Source organism: Heterodontus francisci, chromosome 5, assembly GCF_036365525.1.
Source record: "Heterodontus francisci isolate sHetFra1 chromosome 5, sHetFra1.hap1, whole genome shotgun sequence".
NCBI classification, from domain to species: domain Eukaryota; kingdom Metazoa; phylum Chordata; class Chondrichthyes; order Heterodontiformes; family Heterodontidae; genus Heterodontus; species Heterodontus francisci.
The window spans coordinates 91,519,968-91,532,920 of record NC_090375.1 but is presented as its reverse complement, the minus strand read 5'-3'; the positions used below and the strand labels follow the sequence as shown (position 1 = coordinate 91,532,920).

Below are 12,953 nucleotides of genomic sequence, written 5' to 3'. Positions count from 1 at the left end.
GTGGTAGGCAAGTTGATGGAAAAGGTGCTGAGGGATAGGATTTCTGAGCATCTGGAAAGACACTGCTTGATTCGGGACAGTCAGCACGGTTTTGTGAGGGGTAGGTCTTGCCTCACAAGCCTGATTGAATTCTTTGAGCAGGTGACCAAGCAAGTGGATGAGGGTAAACCAGTGGATGTGGTGTACATGGATTTTAGTAAGGCATTTGATAAGGTCCCCCATGGTAGACTTATGGAGAAAGTCAGGAGGCATGGGATAGTGGGGAATGTGGCCAGTTGGATTAAGAATTGGCTAACTGATAGAAGGCAGAGAGTGGTCTTAGATGGTAAATACTCAGCCTGGAGCCCAGTTACCAGTGGCGTGCCGCAGGGATCAGTTCTGGGTCCTCTCCTGTTTGTGATTTTTATTAACGACTTGGATGAGGAAGTCGAAGGGTGGGTCAGTAAATTTGCAGATGATACAAAGGTTGGTGGAGTTGTGGATACCGAGGAGGGCTATTGTCGTCTGCAAAGGGACTTGGATAGGTTGCAGTGCTGGGCTGAAAAGTGGCAGATGGAGTTTAACCCTGAAAAGTGTGAGGTCGTCCATTTTGGAAGGACAAACATGAATGCAAAATACTGGGTTAACGGTAGGGTTCTTGGGCATGTGGAGGAGCAGAGAGACCTTGGGGTCTATGTGCATAGATCATTGAAAGTTGCAACTCAAGTGGATAGGGCTGTGAAGAAGGCATATGGGGTGTTAGCGTTCATTAGCAGAGGGATTGAATTTAAGAGCCGTGAGGTGATGATGCAGCTGTACAGGACCTTGGTAAGGCCTCATTTGGAGTACTGTGTGCAGTTCTGGTCGCCTCATTTTAGGAAGGATGTGGAAGCCTTGGAGAGGGTGCAGAGGAGATTTACCAGGATGTTGCCTGGAATGGAGAATAAGTCTTACGAGGAAAGGCTGAACATTCTAGGCCTCTTCTCATTAGAAAGGAGAAGGATGAGGGGTGACATGATAGAGGTTTATAAGATGATCAGGGGAATAGATAGGGTAGACAGTCAGAAACTTTTTCCCCGGGTGGAGCAAAGCGTTACAAGGGGTCATAAATTTAAGGTGAAGGGTGGGAGATATAAGGGGGATGTCAGGGGAAGGTTCTTTACCCAGAGAGTGGTCGAGGCATGGAATGCCTTGCCCGGGGAAGTTGTTGAGTCAGAAACTTTAGGGACTTTCAAAAGGCTTTTGGATAGGTATATGGATAAAGGAGAATGATGGGGTATAGATTAAATTGTCCTTGACAGAGGACAAAGGATCGGCACAACATTGTGGGCCGAAGGGCCTGTTCTGTGCTGTATGTTCTATGTTCCTGCTCCTATTTCCTATGATCCTATATTTGCCATACCACAAAATTACATATATTTAAAATAAAATGATTTTTGCTGTATATTTGGATGATGATGTGTCTCAGGTTAATTATTTAGATCAGTCCATTATAAAGAAAAAGGAATTGGCAGCTCTTCTAAGCCTTAATAGCACAAATTAAAGCAAGGCTAATATTACTAATCAAAGGCATCATTTGGTCGTCTAGTTTTTGAAGCCAACATAGAATAGGAGTCACTAGAAGCGAAGTTCATTTACAGCAGGTTGGAAAACGGTGAAAGCGGATCGGCCGCCCATTATACATGCTGCCCAATCTACTTTTCATTTACTTCAGTGGTCTTGAAAATCTAAGCAGGTGTATCATAGGCAACCAATCCACAATGGCCTGTATTGCACTCCTGACACTTGGAATTTTACCTCCATTACATACGAACATACAGAATTAGGAGCAGAAGTAGGCCATTCGGCACCTCGAGCCTGCTCAACCTTTCAAAAAGATCATAGCTGGTCTGTTTGTGTCTCGAATTCCACACTCCCATCTACCCCCAATAACCTTTGATTCCCTTTCCTAACAAGAATCTATCTACCTCCGCCTTAAAATATTCAATGACCCCACCTCCATCCCTTCTGAGGCAGAGAGTTCCAAAGTCGCACAATCCTCTGAGAGAAAAAAATTCCCCTCATCTCTGTCCTAAAAGGACGACCCCTAATCCACCTTGTCAAGACCGTTCAGGATCTTATACACTTCAATCAAGTCTCCCCTCACTCCTCACTCGCGAAATTTTAGATTCAAGGCCATTACTGTAAATGCCAAAAAAACTAGGTATAGACCAAACCAGTCAGGCTCTTGGATGGCTTTTAATATGTGGCCTTACTCCTGCAAGGTAATTATAGCAAGAAATCCTTTTTGAATTGTACATTGTTTTTAATCTTGCGCCACCTAGTGTTATTTAACAGGTATTACCAAATAGTTTCGAATACAATGGATGCACCAAATGGTGTCCGTGCAGAAATGCTGATGATGTTCAGAGGCCTTTAAAAGCAGATAAGCTGCAATAAGCTTGAATTTGGGGGACAAAGAGTGTGAAAAGGTATCAAAACCTTTGAAATGAACATAAAATAGAAGAAAATTTAATTTTACAAACAGCTATCGTTCAAAGGTTCACTTTATGTAATTTTACCAGATTTTTTCATTTCTTCGTATGACGCTGTCATGACCCATAATGATGCCTCAGTGTATACTACTAGAAATATGGATATGTCTGTTCTTAAAAAGCTATTCCAAAAAGTGTATCCATCTTACTGAGCATTTATACCTTATTAAAGATGAATTCTAGTAGAGTGCTACCCCATTTCAAAGAGAAAATTAATGAAATAATGTACTTAGAAGGATCTGATATGATAATTTTTTTCAAATGTGGTGTAATTCCGTTGCTGCATGCAGGCTCTGGCCTTCCTCCCTATTATGCTGCTTTACTGGTGAAGAGGGCCCTATAACTCTTAGAGCAGCTCCGTTGGCAACAGTGGAAGCTTTGACTTCAAACCAGCCCAAGAGGCAATCCAGAACCACAATGTCCTTGTTAGCTGTGCTGCAGCATTCTTCAGAAGTACCTCAGTCATAACTTGTCATGCTTTAGGTATTATTCGCATGAAAGAAAGCATGCCAAGATGATCTAGAAGCAGCATTGCCTGTTTGCTTGCATCCACCCAGATATTATGATCGTTTTCTGCAGGCCCTGGCATGGCCTTCTGGAATTGATGTGGGAACCTGTTTTCTCATGATCTGAGTCAGAAGAGAGGCCTATGTGGCCTTGTAGCACAGAACTTGCATATGTAGGGACAGCTGAAACTAGGCTGCACTTCCTTGCAGATAAGCTATGATGCTCACCATGGAGTTGCACCTGGAGTAACTTTCCCTGCTAGCGCCTCATGCAGCATCTCAACTTCAGCAGCCATTAAACAGGGGCTCATATGCTAGACTGCTCTTTCCTTGATCTGCAGGCTCAGGATACTAGCATCATAGAATCTTCTTTTCTTCTTTGGCCTCTTTGTCACAAGAGGCAAAGGGTAAGCACCTGGAGGTGGTCAGTGGTTTGTGGAGCAGCGCCTGGAGTGGCTATGAAGGCCAATTCTACAGTGACAGACTCTTCCACAGGTGCTACAGATAAAATTGGTTGTCGGGGCTGTTACACAGTTGGCTCTCCCCTTGCGCTTCTGTCTTTTTTCCTGCCTACTGCTAAGTCTCTTCGACTCACCACACTTTAGCCCTGCCTTTATGGCTGCCCGCCAGCTCTGGCGATCGCTGTCAACTGACTCCCATGACCTGTGAGCAATGTCACAGGACTTCATGTCACGTTTGCAGACGTCTTTAAAGCGGAGACATGGACGGCTGGTGGGTCTGATACCAGTGACGAGCTCGCTGTACAATGTGTCCTTGGGGATCCTGCCATCTTCCATGCGGCTCACATGGCCAAGCCATCTCAAGCGCCGCTGGCTCAGTAGGGTGTAGATGCTGGGGATGTTGGCCGCCTCGAGGACTTCTGTGTTGGAGATACGGTCCTACCACCTGATGCCAAGGATACTCCGGAGGCAGCGAAGATGGAATGAATTGAGACATCGCTCTTGGCTGACATACGTTGTCCAGGCCTCACTGCCATAGAGCAAGGTACTGAGGACACAGGCCTGATACACTTGGACTTTTGTGTTCCGTGTCAGTGCGCCATTTTCCCACACTCTCTTGGCCAGTCTGGACTTAGCAGTGGAAGCCTTTCCCACGCGCTTGTTGATTTCTGCATCGAGAGACAGGTTACTGATGATAGTTGAGCCTAGGTAGGTGAACTCTTGAACCACTCCCAGAGCATGGTCGCCGATATTGATGGATGGAGCATTTATGACGTCCTGTCCCATGATGCTCGTTTTCTTGAGGCTGATGGTTAGGCCAAATTCGTTGCAGACAGCCGCAAACCTGTCGATGAGTCTGTGCAGACGCTCTTCAGTGTGGGATGTCAATTCAGCATCGTCAGCAAAGAGGAGTTTGCTGATGAGGACTTTCCGTACTTTGGTCTTTGCTCTTAGACGGGCAAGGTTGAACAACCTGCCACCTGATCTTGTGTGGAGGAAAATTCCTTCTTCTGAAGACGTGAACGCATGTGAGAGCAGCAGGGAGAAGAAGTTCCCAAACAGTGTAGGTGCGAGAACACAGCCCTGTTTCATGCCACTCAGGAAAGGGGTCCGATGAGTCGCCGCTATGCTGAATTGTGCCTTTCATATTGTCATGGAATGAGGTGATGATACTTAGTAGATTTGGTGGACATCCAATCTTTTCTAGTAGTCTGAAGAGACCATGAGTGCTGACGAGGTCAAAGGCTTTGGTGAGATCAATGAAAGCAACGTAGATGGGCATCTGTTGTTCACAGCATTTCTCCTGTAGAATCATAGAAAGTTTAAGACACAGAAAGAGGCCACTTGGCCCATCGTGTCTGTGCTGGCCGAGGAAAGATCCATTTATTTTATTCCCACCTTCCAGCATTTGGTCCACAGCCCTGCAGATTACGGCACTTGAGATGCATACCCAGACTCCATTTGAATGTGTTGAGGGTTTCTGCCTCAACTACCCTTTCAAGCAGTGAGTTCCAGACCCTCACGTTTTTCCTCGTCTCCCCTCTAATTTTTCTACCAATCACTTTAAATTTATGCCCCCTCATCATTGACCTCTCTGCTTAGGTGAATAGACCTTTCACCTCCACTCTATCCAGGCCCATCAAAAATTTGTGCATTTCAATCAGATCACCCCTCAGCCTTCTGTGTTCCAAGGAGAACAAGCCCAGCCTATCCCATTTTTCCTTATAGCTGCAGTTTTCTAGTCCTGGTAAATCTCCTCTGTACCCTCTCCAGTGTAATTACATCCTTTCTGTAAAGAGGTGACCAGAATTGCACATAGTACTCAAGTTGTGGCCTAACCACTGTGTTATACTACCCAAATTATATAAAAATATTTATTCTCATCAGCTGAATACCCTGTACAAGAATGGTGGAATACCATTTATATTTTAGCAATCAACTGACCCGATCACACATGGACAATGTAGCTATGTATAAGTTCAACAACAACAACTTGTAGTTATATAGCATACTTAACTTAATAAAACGTCTCAAGGAACTTCACTCGGGCAATTACAAAACAAACATGGCACTGAGCCACATAAGGAGAAATTAGGGCAGGTGACCAAAATTTTGAGTTTGGTTTTTAGGAGTGTCTTAAAGGAGGAAAGTGAGGTAGGGAAGTGAAGAGACTTAGGGAGAGAATTCCAGAGCTTAGGATCTAGGCAGCTGAAGGCACGACTGCCAATGGTGGAGCAATTAAAATCAGGGACGTCAAGAGGCCACAATTAGAGAAGGGCAGATATCTCAAAGGGTTGTGGAGCTGGAGCAGATTACAAAGACAGGGAGGGGCAAAGCCATGGAAGGATTTGAAAACAAAGATGAAAATTTTAAAATCGAGGTGTTGCTTAACCAGGAGCCACTATAGGTCAGTGAGCACAGGGATAATGGGTGAACGGGACTTGGTGCCAGTTAGAAGAACACAGGCAACAGAGTTTTGGATGACCTCAAGTTTATGGAGGGTAGAACATAGGAGGTCAGCCAGGAGTGCATTAGATTAGTTAAGTCTAGAGGTAACAAAGGCATCAATGAGGATTTCAGCGGCAGATGAGCTGATGCAGTGGCAGAACAGGTGATGATGCACTGGTAGAATTAGGCAATCTTAGTGATGGCGCAGATAAGTGATTGGAAGCTCATCTCAGGGTGAAATATGACACCAAGGTTGCGAATAGTCTAGTTCAACCTCAAGACATTTGCCAGGGAGAGGGATGGAATGAGTCGCTAGAGAGCCGAATTTGTGGCAGGGACCAAAGACAATGGCTCTGTCTTTCCAGATTTACATATGAACATACGAATTAGGAGCAGAAGTAGGCCATTCGGACCCTCGAGCCAGCTCCGCCATTCAATAAGATCATGGCTGATATGTTTGTGTCTCGAATTCCACACTCCCATCTACCCCCGATAACCTTTGATTCCTTTGCCTCACAAGAATCTATCTACCTCCGCCTTAAAAATATTCAATGACCCCACCTCCACCATCTTCTGAGGCAGTGAGTTTCAAAGTTGCACAACCCTCTGAGAGAAAAAAATTCTCCTCATCTCTGTCCTAAAAGGGTGACCCCTAATTTTCAAACAGTGCCCCCCAGTTCTGGACTCACCTACAAGAGGAAACATCCTTTCCACATCCACCTTGTCAAGACATTTCAGGATCTTATAGACTTCAATCAAGTCTCCCCTCACTCTTCTTCTTTGGCCTCCTTGTCTCGAGAGACAATGGGTAAGCGCCTAGAGGTGGTCAGTAATTTGTGGAGGAGCGCCTGGAGTGGCTATAAAGGCCAATTCTAGAGTGATAGACACTTCCACAGGTGCTGCAGATAAAATTGATTGTCGGGGCTGTTACACAGTTGGCTCTCTCCTTGCGCTTCTGTCTTATTTCCTGCCTACTGCTGATTTTATTTGACTTGCTACTCTTTAGCCCTGCCTTTATGGCTTTCCGCCAGCTCTGGCGATCACAGGCAACTGACTCCCATGACTTGTGGTCAATGTCACAGGACTTCATGTCGTGTTTGCAGACATCTTTAAAGCGGAGACATGGACGGCCAGTGGGTCTGGTACCAGTGACGAGCTTGCTGTACAATGCGTCCTTGGGGATCCTGCCATCTTCCATGCGGCTCACACGGCCAAGCCATCTCAAGCACCACTGGCTCAGTAGGGTGTATGTGCTGGGGATGTTGGCTGCCTCGAGGACTTCTGCGTTGGAGATACGGTCCGGCCACCTGATTCCAAGGATTCTCCGCAGGCAGCGAAGATGGAATGAGTTGAGACGCCACTCTTGGCTGACATACGTTGTCCAGACCTCGCTGCCGTAGAGCAAGGTACTGAGGACACAGGCTTGAAACACACGGACTTTTGTGTTCTGTGTCAGTGCGCCATTTTCCCACACCCTCTTGGCCAGTCTGGACATAGCAGCGGATGCCTTTCCCACGCGCTTGTTAATTTCTGCATCAAGAGACATGTTACTGATGATAGTTGAGCCAAGGTAGGCACCCTGCTCAGCATAGTGTCATTTTAAACAGACTCCAGAAGCTGGCTGAGTGTGTCTACCCACAGTGCGGCTTTTGAGCAGAGAGATCCACCATTGACATGCTGTTCTCCCTTCGCCAGTTACAGGAGAAATCCCGCGAACAACAGATGCCCCTCAACTTTGCTTTCCTAGATCTCACCAAAGCCTTTGACCTCATCAGCAGACATGGTCTCTTCAGACTACTAGCAAAGATCGGATGTCCATCAAAGCTACAAAGTATCATCACCTCATTCCATGACAATATGAAAGGCACAATTCAGCATAGCGGTGCCTCATCAGAGCCCTTTCCTATCCTGAGTGGTGTGAAACAGGGCTGTGTTCTCGCACTTACACTGTTTGGGATCTTCTTCTCACTGCTGCTCTCATTTGCGTTCAAGTCTTCAGAAGAAGGAATTTTCCTCCATACAAGATCAGATTGCAGGTTGTTCAACCTTGCCCGTCTTAGACCAAAGACCAAAGTACAGAAAGTCCTCATCAGGGAACTCCTCTTTGCTGACGATGCTGCATTAACATCCCACACAGAAGAGTGTCTGCAGAGACTGATCGACAGGATTGCGGCTGTCTGCAACGAATTTGGCCGAACTATCAGCCTCAAGAAAACGAACATCATGGGACAGGACGTCAGAAATGCTCCATCCATCAATATCGGTGACCACGCTCTGGAAGTGGTTCAGGAATTCACCTACCTAGGCTCAACTATCACTCTTCTAAACTCTAGTGAAAACAAGCCCAGTCTGTCCACCCTTTCTTCATAAGACAACCTGTTCATTCCAGGTATCAATCTAGTAAACCTCCCCTGAATCGCCTCCAACACATTCACATCCTTCCTTGAATAAGGAGACCAAAACTGCACACAGTATTTGAGATGTGGTCTCATCAATGCCCAATAAAACTGAAGCATAACATCCTTTCTTTTATTTTCAATTCCTCTCGTAATAAAGGATTGCATTCTATTAACCTTCTTTATGACTTGCTGTACTTGCATATTAACATTTTGTGATTCATGTGGTGGAACACCTAGATCCCTCTGTACCTCAGAATTCTGCAATCGTTCTCTGTTTAAGTAATACTCTGCTTTTTTATTCTTCCTGCCAAAGTGAACATCTTCATATTTTCCCACATTATACTCCATCTGCCAGATTTTTGCCCACTCACTCAACCTATCTATATCGGTCTGTAAGCTCCTCATGTCCTCTTCACAACATACTTTCCTACCTATCTTTGCGACATCTGCAAATTTAGCTACCGTGCCATCGCTCTCCTCATCTAAGTCATTGATATAAATTGTAAAAAGTTGAGGCCCCAGCACTGACCCCTGCAGGACTCCAGTCATCACATCCTGCCAATCAGAAAAGGAACCATTTATGCATACTGTCTGTTTTCTGCCAGCCAGCCAATCTTAGAGTCATAGAGTTATACCGCACAGAAACAGGCCTTTCGGCCCATCGTGTCTGTGCTGGCCATCAAGCACCTAACTATTCTAATCCCATTTTCCAGCACTTAGCCCGTAGCCTTGTATGCTATGGCATTTCAAGTGCTCATCTAAATACCTCTTAAATGTTGTGAGGGTTCCTACTTCTACCACCTCTTCTATCCATGCTAATATGTTACGACCTACACCATGAGCTCCTACTTTGCGCAATAACCTTTTTTGTGGCACCTTGTCAACTGCTTTCTGGAAATCCAAGTGCAGTACATCAATGGGCTCCCCTTTATCCATAGTGCATGTTACTCCTTCAAAGAACTCTGATAAATTGGTTAAACATGATTTTCCTTTCACAAAGCTATGCTGACTATTCCCGATTACCTTGAGTTTTTTTAAGTGCCCAGCTATAGCTTCCCCATGACAGACGTCAAGCTATCTGGCCTCTAGTTACCAGTTTTCTGCCTCCTCCCCCGCCCCCAACCCCCTCCCCACCACTTCTTGAATAGAAGGGTTATATTTGCTACTTTCCAGTCTGATGGAACCTTTCCTGAATCCAGCAAATTTTGAAAAATTAACACCAACGCATCTACTACCTCATAGGCCACCTCTTTTAAGACCCTTGGATGAAGTCCATCAGGACCTGGGGACTTGTCAGCCCGCAGCTCCATCAGTTTGGTCAGTACCGCTTCCCTGATGATTGTAATTTCACCAAGTTCCTCTCTTCCTTTCCACCTCCTGCTTTACAACTATTACTGGAATGTTTTTTGTATCCTCTATAGTGAAGACGGAAGCAAAATATTTGTTAATTTCATCCACCATTTCTTTATTATCGACTATTAACTCCCCATTCTCACCCTCTAGAGGACCAACACTCACTTTACTTACTCTTTTCCTTTTTTAATACTCGTAGAAACTCTTGCTATCATTTTTTACATTTAATTCAGGTCAATATGTGATATAGAAGAGATGTGGATTTTTTGAAAGCTTAAAGCATATATGTTAGTTTGAAATGCTCTGTTTGATATTACAGGGGGCATACAAATCATCTACAATTTGCTACAGCCCTGAGAAAGCCACTTGGACAGAATTGGAAGGGGAAGTTGCTGAGCCATTAGCTGGCCCAGCATGCGCAACTGTTACATTGCCAACCTGTGTGCCATATAATAAATAAAACACTTTGTCAGTTCACAACATCGATATAAACACTGAGACAATTTATTTAAATGATATCGTGCAAAGTACTGAATTCTTACTCCCAGACATGTTTAATGTTTGAAATGTGCTTTTTTACTATGGTAATTTATGACTATGAAAATAATGTTATGTAAATCTTTGTATCTTTCAGAAGAAAGGCATGACCAAGTAAAATAACTGAAGTAGTAAAATATAACAATATGTAAATTTTGTACAGGTTAAGAAAGTGTAAATGAAGCTTGTCTGTTGAAAACATACTTAAATAAAAACTTTAAAAATCCTGTGTGATTTAATTTTATTGCACAGTTGTAAATAATTCCTGTCTGCATTTAACTTTCCCTCAGTGATTTACATCTATATACTTTGTAAAGTCGCTGTTTTTGTATTTGGAATTATTGGCATCATGTACAAAAACTAGGGGCAACACACTTTCAAAGAGATGAGTTAATTTGGTTAACAGTTTCCTGTGTTAAGCTGTATCAGGGGATATATGGGATCCTGCCTATATGCAAATTTATGTCCATACCAAACAATATATCAACTGTTCTGATTGGCATATGTGTATTACGTGCTTAACGCAATGGTATATTGTGGGAAGGTTAGGGATGCACCTTTGTGTGCAGCTAACAATGGCAGTTGCACTACCCTCAAAACTGTAGATGGGATGAGATTTTTCACTAAGTGCAGTGAGTATGGGGCTGCATCTGCAGGAAATAATTAAATCAAAGTTAGTCATGGCCATTGGGACCTACCGGATGTTACGAGCTCACAGGACAACAGTCTTGCTTGTACAGTGTCTTTATTGAACTGCCTGCAGTGAGTGCCTTACGTTAGAGGGCACATGACTATGGCAAGCCAGGAGGCACATTGGTATAGTATTGCATTTCTGTCCCAAACATCCGCCTTTCATACAAACCAAACAAACAAAAAAATTTGCATGCATTATCATTTACACTGTGAGTTTCCCAAGTTACTCACTATGCACGTAACTGTTCTCATGCATTAACATAAAAGCAAAATACTGCAGATGCTGGAAATCTGAAATAAAAACAAGAAATGCTGGAACCACTCAGCAGGTCTGGCAGCATCTGTGGAAAGAGAAGCAGAGTTAACATTTCGAGTCAGTTCCGAAGAAGGGTCACTGACCCGAAACGTTAACTCTGCTTCTCTTTCCACAGATGCTGCCAGACCTGCTGAGTGACTCATGCATTAACAGTTCGTTATTCTCGTCAGTTTCTGCACATGCACTGCAAGCATAGTTTTTAAATCGTGCCGATTTCTTAATGGTACGTGTGTGTGTTGTCGTTGGCTGTTCATCTGGGTGATTTTCCTTCTCCGGAGAGTGTCGTTCCCATGTCATTTGTTGTTGCCGTGGTAACTGTTATTGTTCCATTTCTGTTATTGGAGTGTTGTGGACCTCTGGGACTTATGTGATCTGTGCAGGTGGTGAGTTCACATCTTCCTGATTGGCTGCCTGCAGTGAAGGAACAGCTTCTCCAGTTGTATGTGTCTGTGGTTGTGACGATATATCTGTCATTCACTTCCACCGCATACGATTGAGGTGATAACTGCTCTACGCTGGTCCCAAGTTGCCACTTGGGGTGACTCTTGTTGAGAGCATTGAAAGTTTGTACCCTGTCTGGCTCTCCAATGCTCAATTCTGGTAATGGTTTGGCAGTTTTGTTAAAATGAAATTTGGCTTTCTGCCGTTTCACCTTGATTTTCGCACCTATCCCTGTTACTACTTCTGGCTTCAGCAGCTGTTTTGCTATTGGAAGAGTAGTTTAGGTGGGGTGTGACTTTAGTCTTTGTACTGGAATACTTTTCATGCCTTCAGCAGGTGTGTTTCTCTACTGTTGTATACATCTGTGCCGGATTTGCTCAATTTCTTTATGATTCCTTTGTCAATTTTCACTGCTGCCTCAGCCTTTCCATTTGGCTGGGGATAGTGTGGAGATGACGTATGGTGTTGAATTTCCCAATGCTTTATGAAGCGGCTGAATTCTTCATTTGTGAACTGAAGGCCATTGTCATTCATTACAATGTCTGGAATGCAGTAACGACTGAAGTGTGCTTTCAGGCATTCTACAATCTCACCGGTAGTCATTGTGGTCAGCTGCTCTACCTCCCAGTAGTCAGAATAGTAGTCTACGGTGACAAGATAATCAGTACCTGTGAGAGTGATGAGGTCTACTCCCAGCTTCATCCAAGGTCTGTCTGGGATGTCGTGTCATCAGCAGCTCTTTAGCTTGCTTAGGTGGCACTCGTTACATGCACTGATGTGGTCCTTGATTTCATTGCTCATGTTTGGCCAGTCAAGCACTTCTCTTGCCTTCCTCAGACTCGACTCAATTTCTTGGTGGCTTGCATGGATGTGCTTTAGCATCTCTCTTCTCAACTCCTTAGGGATACTGACTCTATTTCCTTGGTACAATTTGCCATCTAGGGCTGTCAGTTCGTCTCTGTATGCCCAATACGCTCTTGTGACCACTGGAGTGTCCTTGATGCTTTCAGGCCATCCTTTCAGCACTACTTCTTGCAACACTTGAAGAGTTGCATCTTGTTGGGTAGTTCGCTTGATTTGAGCAAGGCATGTGTCTGTCAGATTCAATGTCTCTGCTGGTTTAATGACTTCCAGAACATGTCGAGCTGCAGCTTCACGTTGGATTTGGAAGATTCCACACTCTGTCGTAGCATCCTCTACTTTCTTCATAGGAAGCGCTGCTCTCGACAGCATGTCAGCGATGTATATCTGTTTCCCTTGCTTGTATGTCACGTCCAGATATCTCT

The 12,953-nt window shown here is 44.4% G+C and overlaps 1 protein-coding gene across 5 annotated transcripts in view; it reads left to right on the top strand.

Annotated features, from left to right (window-relative positions):
• klhl14 (kelch-like family member 14) overlaps positions 1 to 10,396 on the top strand; it is a 201,956-nt gene extending 191,560 nt beyond the window's left edge. For 2 of the 5 annotated variants that reach the window (XM_068030853.1, XM_068030854.1), the window contains exon 10: positions 10,000 to 10,163. In XM_068030853.1, coding sequence (XP_067886954.1) covers positions 10,000 to 10,084 — 85 coding nt within the window. In that variant the 3' untranslated portion in view covers positions 10,085 to 10,163. Of the gene's footprint in view, positions 1 to 9,999 lie in introns of all 5 variants that reach the window. The other 3 variants (XM_068030855.1, XM_068030858.1, XM_068030856.1) reach the window with 3 other exon arrangements.
• Positions 10,397 to 12,953: the final 2,557 nt, after the last annotated feature.